This window comes from Capricornis sumatraensis, chromosome 4 (assembly GCF_032405125.1).
Source record: "Capricornis sumatraensis isolate serow.1 chromosome 4, serow.2, whole genome shotgun sequence".
Taxonomy (NCBI): Eukaryota; Metazoa; Chordata; class Mammalia; order Artiodactyla; family Bovidae; genus Capricornis; species Capricornis sumatraensis.
The window spans coordinates 18,729,022-18,750,189 of NC_091072.1; the positions used below are offsets into that span (position 1 = coordinate 18,729,022).

At 48.2% G+C, this 21,168-nt stretch overlaps 1 protein-coding gene across 11 annotated transcripts in view; it reads right to left on the reverse strand.

Moving 5' to 3' along the window:
* The window catches only part of RBPMS (RNA binding protein, mRNA processing factor), a 200,256-nt gene that overhangs the window by 20,330 nt on the left and 158,758 nt on the right, over positions 1-21,168 (reverse strand). For 6 of the 11 annotated variants that reach the window (XM_068971765.1, XM_068971770.1, XM_068971768.1 and 3 more), the window contains exon 6: positions 6,856-6,986. The exons of 2 other annotated variants lie outside the window; for them this stretch is intronic. In XM_068971765.1, coding sequence (XP_068827866.1) covers positions 6,856-6,986 — 131 coding nt within the window. Of the gene's footprint in view, positions 1-3,588; positions 3,702-4,002; positions 4,235-6,855; positions 6,987-21,168 lie in introns of those variants that run through there. 3 more of the 11 variants (XM_068971767.1, XM_068971766.1, XM_068971771.1) reach the window with 2 other exon arrangements.

Genomic DNA, 21,168 nt, shown 5'->3' on the forward strand with positions numbered 1-21,168 from the left:
TCCAAAGTTTCTTGGTAGCCTTTCTTGGTTTTGCTCCCGAAGCAGTTTGAATCCATGTCCTCTCAGATGGTATCTGGGGACTTGTCCCACCAGAGGCCAAACACCTGGGTGGACGGCCAGTGGAGGAGCTGGCCCCAGCCGCCCCTCAGCTCACCCCAGGGCCCTTCTTGCATGATTCCAGATGCTTCTCTAATTTACCAAAGTGTGAAGCCTGGGCCGTCGGGTTTCTGCAGGCAGGGGTACCAGTCCTGAGCCCCTGCATCCTACCTGCTTCTTAAGCTACAGAGAGGTCCTAGGCATCTCTTCTTGACCAAGAAAAAAAGGAAATGGAAGAGCTATTTTAACAGTAATTACTGCTCTATGCCAAGGTTCATTCTTCCTACTTACAGATGAGGAAACGGAGGTTCAGTGAGGTAGCAAAACCAACAGAACAAAAGCCTAAAACCTTAAAGTCAGGAGCATGGGCGGAACCTGTCATTAAAATTCGGCCTGTTGGATTTTCTGCACCGTCCCACTGCGACAGGCAGACAGCTCAACAGTGAACAGACGGGCTCTCCTTGCTCACAAGGTTGGAGGGATGCAGGCTGGGGGAAACACAGTGTTGGGGGAATGTAGCCTTACAGCTGAAAAAAAGAGAAAAGGAACCTGGAAAACACAGTGCCCCCCGAATGAAGGCAATCCTTCCACCTGCCCCCACTGTCAGGAAATCTGCCCAGGACGGGGGGGAGTCCGGGCCTCTGCAGCTGTGGCAGCGGCTTTGATCAAAGGAACCACTGGGCCCAACAACCAGATGGAACACCGGCTCTGGACTGCTCTGAGGCCGGCGAGGCCAGGGCAGAGGCGTATGTCGCTGCCTTATGAAGAGGCTCCTTAGGTCTTCAAACACTGAAGGGCAGAGGAGGGAAGGGCAAGATACAGGACAGGTGGGACAGAGAAGGTAAAAGAGCATCTCCTAAGCCAGGAGTTGGCTCCCGGGAGTGGGGAGGCGATGATCAGCCACCAGGACTAGGAGAATCATCTCCCCCGCCCCCCAAGGCACACAGTGTAACCCCATCACCTGGACACCAGGCTGGAGCCAAGTCACAGCAGAGAGACTGGAGGGAGAATGAGCTAGAAGGCCCGGGTAAGGACTGGCGGGGTGACCAGCAGCTGAAGAGCTCTGAGTAAAGGAACACATGTAATCACCGGTCTCTGGGAACCCAGCTGTTTCCTGTCGGGGACAGGCGTGTCCGGGCCTGGCCTGCCCCTGGGGGGTGGGGGGCTTCCTCCCGGGGCCACGTTCTCTCAGAGCTGGCACCGGCTACAGGGACCACAGTGCTGATGCAGGCAGGCATCGCTCATGACGGTGGGGACCGTCACTCAGGCCTTATCTCACTCACCCGTTCCTCTGCCACCTCCCCAGCCTCTGGTCTTCCCTTGGGCTGCAGCCATGAGGACTCTGCATTCCCACTGGTATCCAGACGGGCTAGACGACTGAACCAGCACAGTTCACGGGGGTAGCTTGTCCTGGGCTCCCTTCTCCTTGAAGATTCAAATGCACCTTGAAAGGCTAACATTTTCTAAGCCCTTACTGTGTGCCAGGCACCCCTGTTTTACATGAGGGATTTTTAGCCCCACTTTGAGTGTTAGTTGCTTAGTTGTGTCCGACTCTGCGACCCCATAGACTGCAGCCTGCCAAGCTCCTCTTCATGGGATTTTCCAGGCAAGAATACTGGAGTGGGTTACTATTTCCTTCTCCAGGAGATCTTCCCGACCCAGGGATCGAACACAGGTCTCCTGCATTGCAGGTGGATTCTTTTAAGGAACTTGAGTCAAGGTCACAAAACCTGTAAATGGCAAAGCCCACATCTGACCAGGGAGCCCCAGAAACCTCAGGCCTTATGGGGTTGACAGGGAAAGAGCCCCCTAGGGAGGGGCTGGGGGGACTGGAACAGGAAAGGGGGCCCAGTGCTCACGAGAGGCTAGGCCATGAGCACCACGCCAACCCATCCTCCGTCTACTATGGGAGCCAAGCCAGGGGCTCTCAGGTGACCAGAAAGTCAAACAAAAACAGGGGACGAGACAAGTCTGGTGCGATCAGGAGACAATGCCAGGGCGTGGTTCCCCCGCCCCTACTCTGACCTTCACGGAGTTGCAGGTTTAAAGAGAAAAGCAAATGTCAGAGAATTAATACTTTCATTTATGCCCAAACAATTCAAAGCCTTGAGCTGATCTGCCTCAAAGGCAGTCCTTCAAGGAAGGGGTCTCTGGGGCAGAGACCAGCCCCAGGGCTACAGGATAAGATATGTTTGGGAAAGCCAGGCCTCAAGGATGAGGCCGTCAGGGGGAAGAGAAACCACGCCCGAATCTCCTGACACCTCCCTTTCCTCTGGGAGGCTGGCAGCTGGTGAGGGAATAAAGTCGCCTCTGAGGGGTTCAGTTCTCAGGCCCAGCATTTCAACACTGGCTGCTGCCTTCTGAATAGGAGGGAGAAGCTCAAGGAACAGAGTCCCCCCTGTGCGAGTCCCCAGGAGCACCCGGGTAGGAAGCAAACACTGCTGACCCGCTGCCAGGCTATGTGCCCACCCAAGTATACAGTCACACCTGCCTCCCTCACCATGCCCCGTCTGACCAGCTATGTACCATGCTTAAATCCAACTCACATCAGACCACGCTGCTTCATCTCGGTATTCACTACGGGGGCTCAGTGACAGAGGAGATGCCTAAAGAGATTTCCTTAAAAAAAAAAAAAAACCAAACAAGAAGTTTACAAATGCAGTTCTAGAAACTGCAGTGTCTGGGGTGAGGACCCGGAGGTCAGGACACCCACATGTCACCCTAGGTCATCTCTCCCCAATGACTTCTCTTTGTTTGCCTGAGTTTTTCCCATGGTCCATTTGGCATTTATTTTAGGTCTAACCTTTAGGATTTTTCCAGTGTGTCACAGGGAGACCTCCCCAGGGGCCCGTCTTGCCCCGGGAAGTCTGTGGTTTCATCTGAAGACCTTCTGTTCATGGGCAGGTGACGCGCTCCAGTCACAAGCCGCAGGGCAGCCCCGGGACACAATGTGCAGAGACTCAGGGCAGACAGGGCCCATGGAGGAGACAGCTTGGTAGCCAGGACCTGCTCTCTCGGCCCCACTTACCTGCGCAAGTTCCTGGCTCAATTCAAGGCGACTCTGGTCAAGGGTAAATGGCATTGCTTCCAGACTGTGGGAGAGGACAGTGTGTTTTATTGGCTTCCTCTCAGACCCATTAGCAAGCAGACCAAAAGTAAAAATGAACCCAAACTTTAAAAAAAAAAAAAAGCTGAGATGTGTGAGTATGAGGTAAGAGGAACTGTGTGGATTCTCTTCCGCATGCGCCTTTCCTAAAAGTCGTGAATGAAACCTTCCTCCCTTGTTGACAGTGACTCGCATAATACACTTAATACATTTCAAATACCAACGATGGCAAAAGTAAGCAGGATGAGCACTTCTTAAGAAGTGAACAATCTTCTCAGAAATCAGCTGGCCTCTTATCTCTAGAAGTACAAAAGGCAGTACTGCGGCTTACAGTCCTTGCCCAGTAATTCTCTACAAGTGGGATGTGATGTCCAACACGCATCTTCAGTGTGGCCACGGAGGCACCATACAGGCCGGGCAGAAGCAGAGACACGAAGCATCAACTCCTTTGCAGCGATAACTTCTGTCTCTCCTGGATCTTCCTTCTGGATCAGACAGACTGGAAAAGACAGCCATCCTTGTTGAAGTGACAGCTCCTGGTAGGTGTGACCCATGGATGCTAGAATGAGCAACTTCTATTATGCAGCTCTGATGGTTCAGGAGCCCAAGAGGATACAGGCAGCAGCAGCGAGTCTCCCTGGGATGCTGGCTCCCTCTCCCATATAATGTGTACTCAGCATCCTAGGCCCAGCTCTCCCCAAATCTCAGTCAGAGATAACATCTTAGCTCCAAAGTCGCATCACCGTGAAAAACAAAACGCTGCAGTCTACTTGAGATCATGTTTGCTCTAATTAAAATTTTTATTGAAATCTCTCAAATGTTACCAAGAAATAGTTTTTGCAAAAGGGAGGGAAGGGAAAAAACAAACAACAACAACAAAAAAACAGCTAACAAGCAAATTCAACATGGGAGCTCCCTCTGCTGGTCTGCAGTAGGTTGATATGTTACAAACACATTCCCAGAGACAAATCTAATTTGCTGGAGAAGTGGACAAAAGACAGGTGTGTTGGGCTTTGCCTCAGGAGAGAAACACTAGAAGAAAAAAAAAATCCAAGTCTCAAAACAGAGCACAACATCACTAAGAAAAGCAAAATCATCTCAAAGCTGATCTCCAAAGACATATAATAAGATTTCCAGAACAAAACGGAATTAGCCACTAAGGGGATGCTCCATTCTGGTCTTCCCCTCTGCTCTACCTCCAGTTAGTAAAAATTCTCTTAGGCCTTTTGGGTGATGGTTAAGTTCTGAGTCCCTCGTCTCTGCCTCCAAGTCTCTTCTTACAGGCTTCTCATCTACTTAGAGAAGAAAAAGATCCAAGGAGTCACTGGAGCAAGGCCTCTCCACAATTCCATCAAAGACTTAGTCTCTGGTGAGCCAGCACTGAGGTGTGGACAGAGCTAGGAATCAGGTGACCTGACTCTGGCCACGGCAGAGCCACGTCCAGACTTTGGACAACTCTCTGCATCTTCTCTGGTCTGTGTCCTCATTTGTAAAATGGGTCGGACCAGCTGATCTGTCAAGCCTCTCCCAGTTCATTCTACGATTCTCCTATCGGACAAAGACATTTAAATAACCGTTATCTGTTCATCAGCCTTTGCAACACAGAACTCAAGCTTGTACTGGGAATGACCCCCAGTAAGAAGCGGGGTTGAGCGCAAGGATCTCACACTGGTATCAGATGAGAGTCCCACCAGCTCTAGGGCTGATGTAGCGATGCCAAGTGGATGCCCGGCTGGGAAAGCCTCAAGACCAAGGAACAGCTCACGGGGAACATGCCACCATGGGCGGTACACATCCCCGTAAGTCAGAACCGGCGAGTCCATTTATCTTGGCACCGTCTCTCCTCATCCTCTCTCACAATGGCCTGGGCTTTTGGATCTCTCATTCCCGGTCCTGTGCGGCCAGTGTCAGGCCTTGCTTTTCCAGGGCAGTGGTGAAAAGGCTTTGTGGCTGATTAACCAAAGCCATGGGTAATTAGAAGACCATGCAAACTTGGCACCATTTCATGGTGTCATTAAGATGGCCTCGACAGTCAATGGAGCTGTATCTAGGCAGTCCAGGAAGAGGAAGAAGGGGGCTATTACATGGCCCAGATGGCGGGGGTGGGCCACCAACAGAGAGGACTTTTTTGAGTTGCTCCACGGCCTCTATGAAATTATGCCTGAGGCCCCCAGGAACATTCTGGTAACCCAGCAGAAGGTGTCTGCTGGTTCTCTTTCCCTTTGCAGCTCTGGCTACCTGCCGTTGCAAGGGTGGCCAAGTACTGACGTGGACGAAGGTGGAAAGGGCAGCAAGGGAAGGGAAGTGAACAGCAACCCAGACTGGGTATCAGTCTTGGAAGAGCCCTGGTATTCTGTTTCCTATGCCAAGTGCTGCCACCATCATTCACCTACTACCTGGACTCTTTCCACCCGCCTCTCCCAACTCTGGAGGTCGAGGCACGGAGGCTTTTTCTTTGTAGGTTGCCTGCACGGTACCTGAGAGGCCGGGCTGTCCATGCACAATCGAAGCACTGACAACTGAGCTGGAAGAGAATGGAAGGATGTCCATCTAACAACACTCCTGAGCCCATGGCCTCCCTGTGAGAACCCTCACTGGGGCGGCTGGTAGGTGTCGTGTACAACACAGGTAAGTTCTGTACCATGTAAAAGAGTGTTAAGTCAGAAGGGTTTTCTGGCAAGCTGTTGATTTCACCCGGCCTGGTCAATAAACACTAAGCAAAACAACCCCCGTCCCTCCAAACCTGTGCAGGCTGATGACGTTTTAAAAGCAGGCTTTTCTGCTTTTAGAGGACTTACACGTGGAATAAGACAAATGACAGCTATATTCTTTCTCTCTTATTTGCTACTGATCATCACTCTGGATCCTAACATGGACTACTACTGCTTGCAAGAAAAGCTAAGAGAAACAATTTTTTTTTTCCCCAAGGGAAGAGAAAGGGTTCATAAGTAGACAGTAATCTTTGTGAAGAAACACTGGAGTGTGTTTATAAAACTCAGGCTATTCTTAACTGAGAAAGAAAGCCGGTCAGAAGACACACCTCGACCCTGACTTCTAATTCCATTTAAGACACTATATCGTACCTCCTTTCCCACAGGGTCTCTTAAAAATAAATGGAAGTGTGAATCTGGTCCTTGACACATGTAGGATAGCACACAGCCTTCCTCCTGGAAACTCCCGACATGCCCTCTTCATCACTCGAGCTCCCAGAACACACTAGAACTCTCCATACAGACAAACACACGCAGACACATGACTCCAGGGCCACGCGCACGCCTCCCGCTGCGGTCCCTCCACACGATAAGGCACACACGCCTGTGCTCCGGGGGTGCCCTCGAGCTGGCTGGGGGAGGTCTAACCCGGGCCCGTCTCCCGTGTGTGTGGCATGAGGTGAGATCATTAAGGAGGAGAGTGGTGTTGTCTGGGGGCGCGGGTTGGGGGGGGCAAACGTCAGGCAGTGGGTGATGCCATGGCTGTCAGATGGTCCTCACAAGTCCCGGAGGAGTGGCGGCTGATCGAGAGGGGGGCATTAATCTCTCGGAGGTGGATCTGTTAGCTGGAGAGGTGTTAGTCGTACGGTGTGCTCTGGGCAACCAGGTTGGAAAGGACGGGTGCTGGGGTGAGTGGAGTCGTGGCCGAGGGGCGTCAATTACCTGGGCATGCAGTGAAGCGGGGTAGGTGAAAGCAGGAGGAGGCAGCGCAGGCGCTAAGTCCGCTGGGTACAGAGGGTACGGGGCCCACACTTCAGGGCTACTGGGGTAAAGTGCAGGCACTGTGAGCTCATCTGCAAGACAAGAAGAAGGGGACAGTTAGTGGCCACCCCACCGCCGGCTCCGAGCCGCAAACACACCCGCGCGCGCCCGAGCCCCCTTCCGCGGCACGGGTCGCATCACTCAGCCGCTGCATCACTTGTTGGCGCTGGTCTCCTGAACACCGATCACTGACAAGTACATACAGAATTGGAAAAAAAAAAAAAAAAGGCTCGAGGGCTGGGATGGACTGGGGGTGGTGGAAGGGAGGCTCAGGACAGGGGGAGGGGGTCTATGTCTCCTTATGGCTGATTCACGTTGTTGGACGGCAAAAACCAACACTGTCAAGCCATTCTTCTCCAATTAAAAATAAATTTAAAATTCGTAAACATATTTCATACTTATTTAAAAAGTATAAATTTATACTATATAATAAATTTATATGTAATTATATAGTATTTATAAAAATCAGTAAGTAAACGTTTTTTAAAAAGCAGTAAGCATCTGCTTCCGGCCTGGCCTGCTGAGATCTTAGCCTCCACAGTGGACACTCTGATGTCTTTCCAACTGGAATACGGGGAACCCCCTGAACAGTGGGGACTTCCTGAACCCAACAGCAAACAGGGTCCTTCGAGGAAGACAGAGATCCAGTAGCGATCTCCCGTGAAGACCCACTGGAGAGCGGTTGGGAGAACAGCGGCCACCCAGCAGGACCAGAAGGACCCCAGGACTGGAGGACTCCCCTGTTCATCGGCATACTGATTACTGGCAAACCATGATCATCCAGAGTTTTCTGTTTAGAAGCACAAGGCCAGACACTGCCCACAGGGCATTTAAAGTGTTCTAAGTTTGGAGGATGGAAATGCAAAGTCTGGGGTGTCCAGATTCAAGGGACACTGCACCAAGATCCAAATAAGGGCATTCACTGCTGCTGTTGATACCGATTTCATTTTCTAGGGAAAACACGTGAGTTGTGATGCTGACCGGCTGGTCTCAATGTTCCTTGCTCAGCTCCGAGTCCACGCTGGTCAGGCTGCAGTTTTGCCAGATTGACAGGCAAGTGCTGAGGTCTCAGGATGCATCGGGAAGCAGCCTGCTGAGGCACCACACACACATGGGGGGTGGGCTGGGGTGTGTCTCAAGGCAAAAATACCCACAGTCAATAGTTACGCATCTGGAACCCGTGAAGCAGCATGTCAGTACGTGCTTTTATCACCTGTCAAAGTCTGATATCATGTAGGCCAGGGATGCTCCCTGGGATTGCCAAGGAGTCAGGAAAGGTGACCCCTAAAGCCATTAAATGTGACTGCCATTCAGGACTTTCCAGAGGTCGACAGTGCATGGCATGTGATCCAAGGTCGAGAGAGTCATTTGCTTCCTTCTCACCATCTAAGCCGCCCCAAGTCTTCACTCCAGGTCTCCCCTATCTCCCTAAATTCTGACTATGGGCAGGATTTTCAGTGTGGGGAGGGGGTTAGAAATAGAAGAGTGCCATGCTGAGTGTGCCATGGAGACCACCCTACAGAACAAGCAGAAGGCAGCTGAGCCCACAGGAGTGTCTCATCAGTGGATGGGTGTGTGCGGAGCTTCTGTCTCCAGCAGGTGTGGAAGAGTTTTTTTTTAATCAACTCAGTTGTCATTGTGATAATAGTTTATCTCTCTTTTTTAAATTATTTTTGATGTGGACCACTTTTAAAGTCTTTATTGACTCTGTTACAATTCTGCTTCTGTTCTGCTTTGGGTTTCTGGCTGTGAGGCACACGGGAATCTTAGCTCCTGGACCAGGGATTGAACCTGCACCCTCTGCATCAGAAGGTGGTGTCCTAACCATTGGACCACCAGAGAAGTCCCAGGAAGAGCTTCTGAAAGGATGAGGGAGAGTCAAGAGCTGTTGATGATGACACTTTAGGGGCCAGGAGGGGGATCCCAACAAGGTGAGGTGATGAGGCTCTGGTTGCTCAGGCACCCCAACTCTCCCTCTCTGAACAAGGCTGTTGAAGCGACCTCCTTGTGGTGATGGGAACAGAGTCTGCTGGTCTATCTAGGCTGGGGAGCCTAGGCCAATTATTTGGTTGGGAAAATATTAACATCATAATCCTTTTTAAAGGGATCAGGTCTCCACCACCTGCTTCCACAGCTCTAGGGTGTGGAGGTGTGTGTGTGTAGTTTCTGGAAGGAAATTCCTTAGCGAGGGGTTAGCAGAGCCCCGTGATTCCTGTGGTGATGAGACCATATGATTTCCATTAGAGCAACAACTCTTGCGAGAGCCCAGGCTCGTGGAAACCAACCGCTGCCAGAACCAGTGCCTCAGATTTTAAACAAACAACCATTCTCAGGAATGGCAGGCTGTGACTGTGGCTGCTGTTGTTATTTCAGCTACCAGGTTATTTTAAGACTTCTGAGTCTTTTTTTAAAAACGTCAAGAGTCTCAAGACCCAGCACAGTCATCTTTCGGCCCATGCTTGCCTCGCCCCACGGTGACAGCAGAGGACAACAGTCACCACCCAGGGGCTCTGCTGAGTCTGCTGCCTGATGGCTAAAGGTGAGGAAGCCTTGCAGGGTGCTCTGGGGCTCCCTTCAGAACATTTCTAGAAAGATCTTTTAAGGTATCTGATCCTAAAGACATAGGGTCTGGGTTTTGATCTCAGCCTGATGGAATTTGTGATTGTCAGATCTTTCCATATTTTGTGCTAAAGCTTTACTTCACACTCGACCAGTCCCTGATGGATATTTGCACAAAACCTAGCCCACGGATTCCCTGGTGGCTCAGTGGTAAAGAATCTGCCTGGCAGTGCAGCAGACATTGTAGAGACAATGCAGAGTTCGATTCCTGGTCCAGGACGATCCAACATGCTGTTGAGCAACTAAGTCCACGCACCACAACTACTGAGCCTGTTCTCTAGCGCCTGGGAGAAACTACAGAAGCTAGAGCACCCTACAGCCCGTGCTCTCCAACGAGACTAACCCCTGCTTGCTGGAACTAAAGAAAAGCCCGCAAAGCATGGCAGACCCAGTGCAACCAATAAAGAATGGTGGGGGTTTGCTTCCAAGTCCTCTAAGCCAGGGGTCCCCAACCTCCAGGATCTAATGCAATAATAATAGAAATAAAGTGCACAATAATTTAATGTGCTTGAAACATCCCCAACACCACCCCTTCCACTCCAGTCCGTGGGAAAATTACCTTCTACAAAAGCAGTCCCTAGTACCAAAAACATTGGGGGCCGCTGTCCTATATCCCAACTGCAGAGTAATAGTATAGTCAGGTAGTGAAAAAGTCTAAGTATTAGTCTGCCAGTTGTGTCCAACTCTTTTGTGACCCCCACGGACTGACCACCAAGCTCCTCTGTCTATGGGATTTCCCTGGCAAGAATATTGCAGTAGGTAGCCATTCCCTTCTCCAGGGGATCTTCCCAACTCAGGGATCAAATGGGGGTCTCCTGCATTGTAGGCAGATTCTTTACCACCTGAGCTACTAGCAAAGCCTCAGTGAAGCAGATCCTAAGATAAGAGACCAGGGGGAACATACACTGGGTAAATCCCTTGCTCCAGCTCATCAGTTCTCCCTTCACTTCTTAGAATGGAATCTGGAGTTACGGTAACTGTTAAAGAGGCGCGTGAAAGGTTGGTCAGGAGGAAGATGAACTCAGGGTATCAGCGGAGATGCTCTGTGTGATGAGTGCTGAGACAGGAGGGCAGTGAAGTGATGACTAACAGCACATCCTCCGGGCAGGAGCCAGGTCTCACTCTGCACTCCTGGCCCGGCTCTGAGCCTGGCATTTAGCATGCAGTCATGCTTGCTGTATTGAACAGCACCTGACAGAAAACTCCAAAACTTCTTTAAAGAGATACCACTGTTTTCTTTGTTAAAGGAACTGAGGGAACAGCCAGAGGAACTAGATCTAAAATTTCTCAACCCTGGCAGTATCTCATATGCACCCAAAATACTGAGCCAAGGGAGGCTCAAATCAGAGCAAGTGTTTTGGAGCAGGCGTTTCCAAAGTTAAAAATAAAACCAATGGAACCTTTCTTCAAACATGTTTCCCAGAAACTCTTTTTTAATAGGAGTGGAGCGGTCTGGGCAGATTCTCTGGTGGTCCTGGCTGGAGGAACTCAACTCCTGTGACAGTTCCCGGAGAACATCAAGGTTCTGGAGGTAACTGTTTGAAAACTGCTCCTCCAGTGGGTCTCATCCAGGGGCCCGTTTTTAAAGCGAGCTCCTCTTCCAAACCTCTGAAGGATGAATTCATTCCTATAGTTCCCGGAAACCCCTCGTGGAGTGGGCAGACGGGCAAGGGGTAGTCAGAGTAGGATGTATGGGATCAAACAGTGAAGCAGCTGGGAGGGAAGCAAGCAGGCCTCCTGGCCTGACTTCAGTGGCCAAGGTACCAAGGTATGCCGAGGCAAAGGATTAATGACTTCCCTGGTGGCTTAGATGGTCAAGAATCTGCCTCCAACATGGGAGACCTGGGTTCAACCTCTGGGTTGAGAAGATCCCCTGGAGAGGGAATAGCAACCCACTTCCATGCCTAGAAAACCCCAAGGACAGAGGAGCCTGGCAGGCTACAATCCATGAGGTTGCAAAGAGTCGGACACGACCGAGCGACTAACGCTTTAATGGCCTCATGAGTGAGGTGCTGAGAAATCTGACCCAAGCCATACAGCAGGTCAAGTAACAGGAAGAAAGGTCAACAACCCAGGTAGAGTTATTCACGCCCTTCCCTGTGTTCCCAAGGCAGAGCTGCCCAGTGGCACTGCAGCCCCCACAGAGCGCTGTGTTGGGGGCCAGTGCTTCTCAAAATGTGCTCCCCAGACCAACAGCTAGCAGCACGGGAGAAAGGCAAGTTCTCCGCTTCACCCCAGACCCACTTAATCGGGAATTCTGCCCTCTAGGTGATTCTGGCACACACTTCACTCTGAGAACCACTAACGTCAGTAGCCACCTGAGTAAAGTCTGGGGTGTTTTGCTTTTAAAGTGCTGTGACACAGTACCTGTGGAATAACTGAATGAGACACTCCAGGAGAGAAGATGCAAATGAAAGCGATCATCCTGGACTTGTTCTGTGAAGAGAAACTGAAGGGGCAAAGTAGACCCAGCCTGGCATCCCTTGCTTGGCTCAGCTGTTGTTTAGTCGCTCAGTCGTGCCCATCTCTTTGCAACCCCATGGACTGATGGACTGCAGCCCTCTAGGCGCCTCTGTCCATGGGATTTCACAGGCAAGAACACTGGAATGGGTTACCATTTCCTCCTGCAGGGGATCTTCTTGACCGAGGGGTCAAACCCATGCCTCCTGCTTTGGCAGGTGGATGGATTCTTTACCACTGAGCCACTAAGGCACAGTGGAGGTGGCCAGCCCGGGGCAGGATCACACCTGGAAAGGAGAAGTCCACAAGAACACCTCCACTTCACTGAGAGGCTGAAACTCCCTGAAAACACACATGCTCTCCTTTGATGCAAGAAGATAGTAAGCTGAATGAGCTTTTTTGCATCTGTAGGCTTTTTTGTTGTTGTTGTTGCTAATGTGGTTTGAGAAAATTGTAATAGGTAAAGAGATGGGTTTCCCATAGAACAAGCCCTTCACCTGACCACCCCCTGGAAGGAGCAGAGCTCAGGTCAGCTTCACCTTCCTTAGTGTCGGCCCATCCTGTGCCAACTTAGTAGGAAAGCAAGGCTAAAGCAAGAGAACCTCTGATGGCCTGAGCCCGTGGGGATGGATGGCTTGGGAGTCCGCGAGGCTGAGTGAGCCAGGACCCAGGGAGCAGAAAGAGACCAGGAGGCCAGGGCTTTTGTCTGGGCCTAAGTCAACCTAAGTCAACCCTCCTGGGAGGCTGGCTCAACCCTTTCCCATTGCCCCAGATCTGGTCACACTTTTGTACCACTGAGGATACATACAGTTGTTGGGGCAGTATCCATCTGAAATGACCTTTTTCTTAGCAAAAGAATATGCAACCAGAACAGTTCAAACTGAATTCTAACAAACAAGGACTAGATTCCCCAATTCCACCCTCTGATTTCTTTGAAATCAAATAACTGCAAAGTCTCTGATGAAGGTTTAAACCCAAAGAGCTCCTGAAGATCACGCAGTCTGCCTTTTCTTCTGGATGAGGAAACAACGAGGCAGACAGGGGAAGTTTCCAGTCTAAGGTCACGTTGAAACTTAGGTGAAGAAGAAGGACGCTTAGCAACGACAGAGATCAAGAGGGACAAGGAGACTCTTTAAAGGACATAACCTTAGTACAGTTGAGAACACAATGTCCAAGAACTTTAAGTCAGCATTTACTTTGTTTCTTGGATATTTCTGTTTGGAAATATTCCACAGCAGCATCACGCTCAATATTCATAAAAGGAAACATATTCCCTCCAATGGCGTGTCTTCCTTGGTCCCAGATTTCAGTAAAAGATGCTTAGATGTCCAAGCCGGGATGACTTGGAAGTCACCCTACCCTCCTCCAATCTTTCATCAAGGTCCTATTGAATCTATCCCATCACATCACTTAAATCCTAACTACTGTCACTGGATTACTGAAAAGGATTCCTGAACCCAAGAACTTTAAAATGTACGATTCAGTACTGTCACTCTCCAGCTTAAAACCTTTCTATGATTTCCCTTTGATGTCTGGAGAGTTTGTGAATCCCCCAGCCCCTCCAGCGCCTACTCTCACCTGGTTTTCCCTCCTGGTCTAAGGTCAGTGAGTTATTTACCTGGCTTGACCACACATGGTTCCCTTCCCACTTTTAGGTCTAGTACATACACATCCCTTCCTTTCACCTGGTTAACTCTTATTCATTCTTTAAAGGATTCCCTAGATGTCACTTCCTAGAGGGTAGAAGGGAGGTGACAAGGACCATCTTTGGGGCTGTTAGAATCCTCTCTGTGTTCATTAAAAAAAAAAAAAAACTATTTTAAAAAATATTTGTTTATTTATTGAGGTTGTGGAGCGTCTTATTAGTTGCAGCATGCAGGAACTTCAGCTGAGCCACGTCAGATCTAGTTCATGACCGAGGAACGAACCTGGGTGCCCTGCGTTGGGAGCACAGAGTCTCAGTCACCGGACCACCAGCAAAGTCCTCTCTCTCTCTGTTTTGCTACATTCTGCACCTCCCAGCGTCACAGACACCCTTTGCTTACCCTGGTACCTAAACCAGTACATCAGAAGGTATTAAGAAGTCAACTCTTCGCTGTGTATTTGATAAAGTGAATGGAGGGGAAAAAAAGAGAAATTACCCTTCAGGAGGAAATGATCAAATTGTAGATTAATTCAACTCTGTGTGGGAGAGAAATAGGCAGAGAGAGGATGAAGGTGAGAGCATGCAAATCCTACTTTTTTTTTTTTTGGCTATATTGCACAGAATGCAGGATCTTAGTTCCCTGATCAGGGATTGAAGCCGTGTCCCCTGCAACAGAAGCACAGAGTCTTAACCACTGGACTGCCAGGAAGCCCCCAAATGCTACTTCTTAAGTAACATTACACTTTATATTAATAACACCTATTTTCATACATTTTATACACAGCTGAGAACGTGCACACCATTATTCTGAATCCTTTTAAAAACTCTGGAGAGAGACTTCTTCAGAAAAGTGGAAAAGACCCTACTCCAGTGGTTAAGACTCTGTGCTCCCAATGTAGGGGGCCTGGGTTCCATCCCTGGTCAGAGAACTTGATCCCACATGTCGCAACTAAGACCTCGCCCAGCCAAATAAATAAATATTAAAAAAAAAAAATCCTGGAGAAAGGGGCAGGAATGGATATCGTATTTTAACGATGAGAAAAACTTAAGCGCCTGAACTGGGATTAGAACCCAGGTCCCATGTCTTGGGCTCCCCTGCTGGCTCAGACGGTAAAAAATCTGCCTGTAATGTGGGAGACTTGGGTCCAATCCCTGGGGAGGGAAGATCCCCTGGAGAAGAGAATGGCTACCCAGTCCAGTATTGTGGCTTGGAGAATTCCATGGACAGAGGAGCCTGGTGGGCTATGTATGGTCTACGGGGTCACAGAGAGTCAGACACGACTGAGCAACTAACACGTTCACTTATTTTCACCCACGTCTCATGGTTCAGGCTCCCTGGAGCACAAGTGGTCTTTATCTCTAGCATTCAACATACTCAATATACTAGAACAAACTCCACGAGAGCCTGCCTGATAGATGAAGAATTCCGCCAGAAAAAATAGCAACCATGTCACAGAAGGCCCAAGTATGATGAAAAATTCCAAACAAGAAAAATAAATCCAGGACTCTGTTAAGCAAGCAACTCCTACTCACATACCTCTGCAAGTAGTTGATCCAAGTTTGTTAAGCAAACCCTTCAAAAACCAGCCTTAACGAGGCCCACTCTTTTGAGGACTGTCCCACTGGGACATGCTCTTCTGATGTAAGGGCTAAGAACACAGTCCACTCCCAGTTTCTGTGGCCAGGGACAGTGCACACAGGCTGTAGGGGGTTGAAGAGTGTCCCCACTAAAATTCCTGTCTGTCTGCAACCTCAGAATGTAACCTTTTTGAAAACAGGACTTTTTGGAGATGTAATTATTTAAGGATCTCGTGATGAAATCATCCTAGATTTGGTGGTGGCGGTGAGCTTAAATCCAAAAACTGATGTCCTTATAAGAGCAGAGGACATAGAGAAACAGGTGATGTGAAGACGGGAACAGAGGTTGGAATGATGCAGCCACAAGCGAAGGAACCACCAGAAGCTACGAGATGCACCGGATGGTCTGAGTTTCCAGAAGAAGCCAACTCCGTGGATGCCTTGACTTCAGACCTTCCTCCTCCTAAATGGTGAGAATATATCTCAGTTGTTTTCAGCCACCCGTCTTGTGGGAATCTGTTGTCATGCCCCAAGAATACCTTCGGTTCCCACAAAAGGTCGCATACTTCATCAGCTCCCCAAGAACTTAAGTGTAGAGGGACAATCAAAAGATTCGGTGAAAAGTTCAAAAGGACGTGATACTGATCATGACTGTAGTTTGTGCGTTTGGCACAGGGAGCCAGCTGTGCTCAGGGCTGGAGACCCAGGAAAAATCAATCAGTGCTCAGCACCCCCTCTACTCTACCTGCTCTTTTTATGAAATTAATATTTATTTTGCTGCACTGGGTCTCAGTTTTGGCACTCGGGCTTAGTTGCTCTGAGGTATGCAGGAATCTAAGTTCCCAGGCCAGGGATCAAACCCACATTCCCTGCACTGGAAAGTGGATGCTTAACCATGGGACCACCAGGGAAGTCCCTCCACCGGCTCTTTAATTCAGTCCTTGGCCATTTTCTTTGCTTCAGTTACTAATTCAATTTAGGATAATTCCTAAGTCTTCAGCGGAAAAAGTTACAAAAAGTGGGAAAAAAGTGGAAGCAGTGATAGATTTTACTTTTTTAGGCTTTAAAATCACTGCAGAAGGTGACTGCAGCCATATCATTAAAAGACACTTGCTCCTTGGAAGGAAAACTATGACAAACCTAGACAGTGTATTAAAAAGCAAAGACATTACTTTGCTGACAAAAGGTCCATATAGTGAAAGCTATGGTTTTACCCAGTAGCTGTGTACAGATGTGAGGGCTGGACCATAAAGAAGGCGGAGTGCCCAAGAATTGATACTTTCATACTGTGGTGTTGGAGAAGACTCTTGAGAGCCCCTTGACTGCAAGATCAAACCAAGGAATCCTTAAAGAAATCAACCTGGAATGTTCATACAAAGGACCAATGCTGGATCATCAATACTTTGGACATTTTTGTTAAGAGCCAACTCACTGGAAAAGATCCTGATGCTGGGAAAGATTGAGGGCAAAAGGAGAAGGGGGTGACCGAGGATGAGATGGTTAGATATTGTCACCGACTCAATGGACATGAATTTGAGCAAACTCCGGGAGATAGCGGAGGACAAAGGAGCCTGGCAGGCTGCAGTCCATGGGGTTGCAAAGAGTCGGACACAACTCAGTGACTGAACAACAACATAAATCTACAGTGAAGGGACTTCCCTGGTGGTCCACTGGCTAAGACTCTGTGCTTTCAATGCAGGGGTCCTGGGTTTTCAATTCTTGGTCAGGGAACTAGATCCCACATGCCCTAAGAGCTGGTGCAACCAAATAAATATTTAAAAAAAAAAAATCTACAGCAAAGATTTCTACTTCAGTGCAGACATCCTAAACACATTCAAGTCAACTCATCAGAAAATGCACTCACTGTTGCTCATAAACCAATGCCTCTTTATACCTCCCCACACTCCACTATCCCATCCATTCAGGTACAAGCCCCTTTTATTTCTCACATCCAACGACTGCAGTTTTAACACACTAAAGACAACGACAGACACTAACAATAATAAGTTTATGGAGCACATCTCACAGGACACCCACCATGCTCACAGCGCTGGTGGGAGGCTCTGACTCCAGCCCCTGTGCGTCCTGAGGAAGCACAGGCACTCACAGGTTCCGTTCCTCGTCCGCTGGCTCACAGCCAGCGACACAACCAGGGTGTGCATCAGTCATCTCCAGCCTCTCCAGTTCTCTGCCTCTTCACACGGGTGGCATTTCCTCCGTGCCTTTCTCATAACTATCTTTCCTTTTGCAGCCTTATTTCTACCACCCAAATGAGGTTCCCAGCTGGACTCTTAACAGCCTCTTCTTGACTTTTAAACTGGTTTCCTAATGACTTCCACAGTCTTTCCACTCACAGTCATCTCTCCTAACACATATTCCTAGAGCAACCCTTTAAACCTGCAGGCTAACCCAGACCAAAAAAGGTATGCCAAGGAAATTCCGAAAGAAAGCTGGTCTTCATTCAACTGGGGCACCTCCCCTCCAGGTTAATGGTTTTGGGCCGGGCCATGAGCAGTCACTGCTCCCAGGATCCCGTTCTTTCCTTACTGGGCAGATGTTCCATGTCAAAATCCCTTCCAGTCTAGGACAGAGGATGAGATGGTTGGATGGCATCACTGACTCGATGGACATGGGTTTGAGCAGGCTCTGGGAGTTGGTGATGGCAGGGAAGCCTGGCGTGCTGCAGTCCATGGGGCTGCAAGGAGTTGGACACAACTGAGCAACTGAACTAAACTGACCCTTGATCTGAGTGAGGAAAGAAACCCAGAGAACAAGCTGCAGGAAAACTGTTTCTCTGGTGACTTGATTAAAGTCATCACTGTTACTGCCTCTTGCTCATCAGAATGGCACATTTTCTTAACTCTTCCTTCCTGAGACCTGGAACTGCAGGGTGGAGGATCACCCAGAACTTCCCCAGCAATTTCCCACCCAGACATTGCAACTGAACTTTTAGGGTTTCTCTCTGAGAGCCAGTCAACAAGGAATTAACTGCAATCAAATCTAGATGTTTAACAGGAGCTCTATTTCCAGAAAGCACTGGTAGTTTTATGTTTGTTTTTTCAAATATTTGGCTGCACTGGGTCTTCTTTGCAGCTTTCCAGAACTTAGTTGAGGCATGAGGTATCTTAGTTGCCTGACCAGGGATTGAACCCGGGCCCCTCACATTGGGAACATGGAGTCAGCCACTGGACCACGATGGAAATCCCAAGCGTTGGTTTTCTATCATATAAACAACATAAAGGGCTTCCCTGGTGGTTCAGATGGTGGGGAATCCGCCTGCCAATGCAAGAGACCCAGATTCAATCACTGGGTCAGAAAGATCCCCTGGAGGAGGAAATGGCAACCCACTCCAGACTTCCTGCCTGGAGAATTCCATGGACAGAGGAGCTATAGCCCATGGGGTCGCAAACAATTGGACACAACTGAGCAACTAATACACACACACACAACATAAAAACATTCACCCAGATCTACTCTGCTGGAGACCCAAGTAAGCTTCATGAAGATAGAATACTCTTATGAATTCACTACTAGTTTTCCTTACTAACAATTATACTATTAACAGCTGTATTTACTAACGTGCCATTTTCACAGTGTCTGGAGCAAAGTAGGCACCCTATAAATATTCCCTGAGTGGATATACCCTTCCTTTTACACAGCACACCCCCTCCCTCCTCTGTATTCATCCAGAACTGTACTGTCAGGTAAAAGGTTTCTTCTGCCTCTTTTGCTGCCCAAACAGACTTCTCCATCTGTGGTAGGTCATTTAATTATAAAGGGATCTCAGAACTGTCCAGAAGAGTGGGTATGTGGCTGTCCATGGGACCAGCCACATAGCAAATGGTCATAATAAGGGTATTTATACAGTACATACTTGGTGCAAAATATTTTCCAGACCTTAACCTATTTATTTGCCAAAACATTCTTATGAGGTATTGCGATTATTACTGCATATCACAAAAGCAGGATCTAACTAAGGGTTTAGAGGGATGAAGTGACAGGTACAAGGCCACGTATGGGGAGGAACGGGGCCAAGATCTGAATACACGCAGTACGGCTACAGAGCTCATGCTTTGACCCACTGTTAAAACGGTGTTTGTTTTTTACCCCCCTGGCCAAACATCTTCCCCACAAGCCATAAAGTTTCACTTTACAAGTTAGAAAAGACAGGTCACCACTTTCAAAAACAAAGAAGGACAAAGAAGAAACAAAACACTACTTTAGGGTGGCTGAATAAATATCACAAGAGGTCATTTTGGCAACATGACAATTCTGGTCTGCTTCTCTGGGCACTGATGATGTGTAACGAACACTTAATGTTTAAAATTTATAATAAAAAGAAAAGCATGGTCATAAGGTAAAATTTTTTAAAAATATTTCTTTGATGCGGACCATTTCTGAAGTGTTTATTGTATTGAACTTGTTACAATACTGCTTCTGTTCTGTGTCTTGGCTCCTTGGCCAGAGGCGGAACCCACCACACCCCCTGCATTGAAAGGCTATGCCTTAACCACTGAACACCAGAGAAGTCCCCAGTCAGAAGGTAATTTTGACATGAGATTTACAAAATTAGTTAGAAGGTATACAATATGTATATAAGCACTAAGTAACCCACTCCAGTACTCTTGCCTGGAAAATCCCATGGATGGAGGAGCCTGGTAGGCTGCAGTCCATGGGGTCGTGAAGAGTCGGACTCGACTGAGCGACTTCACTTTTACTTTTCACTTTCCTGCATTGGAGAAGGAAATGGCAACCCACTCCAGTATTCTTGCCTGGAGAATCCCAGGGACGGGGGAGCCTGATGGGCTGCCGCCTATGGGGTCGCACAGAGTCGGACATGACTGAAGCGACTTAGCAGCAGCAAGGGAGAGAGAGGGCATGAGAAATTATAGGTGTGGATCACAGAGATGCTAGATGAGAGATGGTAACAATGTGTCCTTTACTGAGAATACTGGCAGGAGTAGAAAGAAAGCAGAAGACATTTCTAGCTCTGTTTAAAAAGTATTTAAGGAAAAAATAACCACTTTGTGCTTCAGTAAAACTTCCACTTGCCACTGACCTTCCTGGGGCATAGATGTATTGATATCATTTGCTGAAGGAAGAAAGTGAGGATGGGAGAGATGTTTACAAGAACATACAGGCATAGGTGTCTTTTAATGAAACTGCTGTTTGGATACATCTCTACTTAGTTATTGGAGAAGGAAATGGCAACCCTCTCCAGCATTCTTCCCTGGAGAATTCCATGGACAGAGGAGCCTGGCGGGCTATTGCAGGCTGCTGTCCGTGGGGTCGCAAAGAGTCAGACACAACTGAGCAACTAACACTACACTATTTAGTTATACAAAGAGATCACTGACAAAACCGTTTCATTAAATGATAAGCTCTCTGAGCCCAGAGCCTGCATCTCTTTTGCTTACCAGAGTATCCCCAGTGCTAGTATAGTACATTTATCTAACAGAGTTCTTTTTTTTTTTTTTTTTTCTTTGTGGTTTGGCCACACCACAGGCATGTGGAATCTTTAGTTCCCTGACTAGGGATCAAACCTCTGCCCCCTGCATTGAAGTGCAGAGTCTTAACCACTGCTCGGCCATGAAGTTCCACTCATGATTTTTGGATAAATGCTCTGTTAGGCATAAATCTCTGCATATGCTGATTTTCTCTGAGATAAATTCTAAGACCGAAAACGACTATGTCAAAGGTGATGAGAATTTTTAAGGACCTTGATACATCTTTCTGTGTTTAAATGTTTCAATAGATATTTCCAACAGAAACAGAAATATTTGTACCAGCTTTTAGTATGACAATATTAGGGATTATTATTAAAAGCAAAACTAAACAAACACAGACAATTTTAGAAGCAAAAAAATCTCTCCATTATGTTAATAAGTTAACAAAGCTGAACTCACTTCATT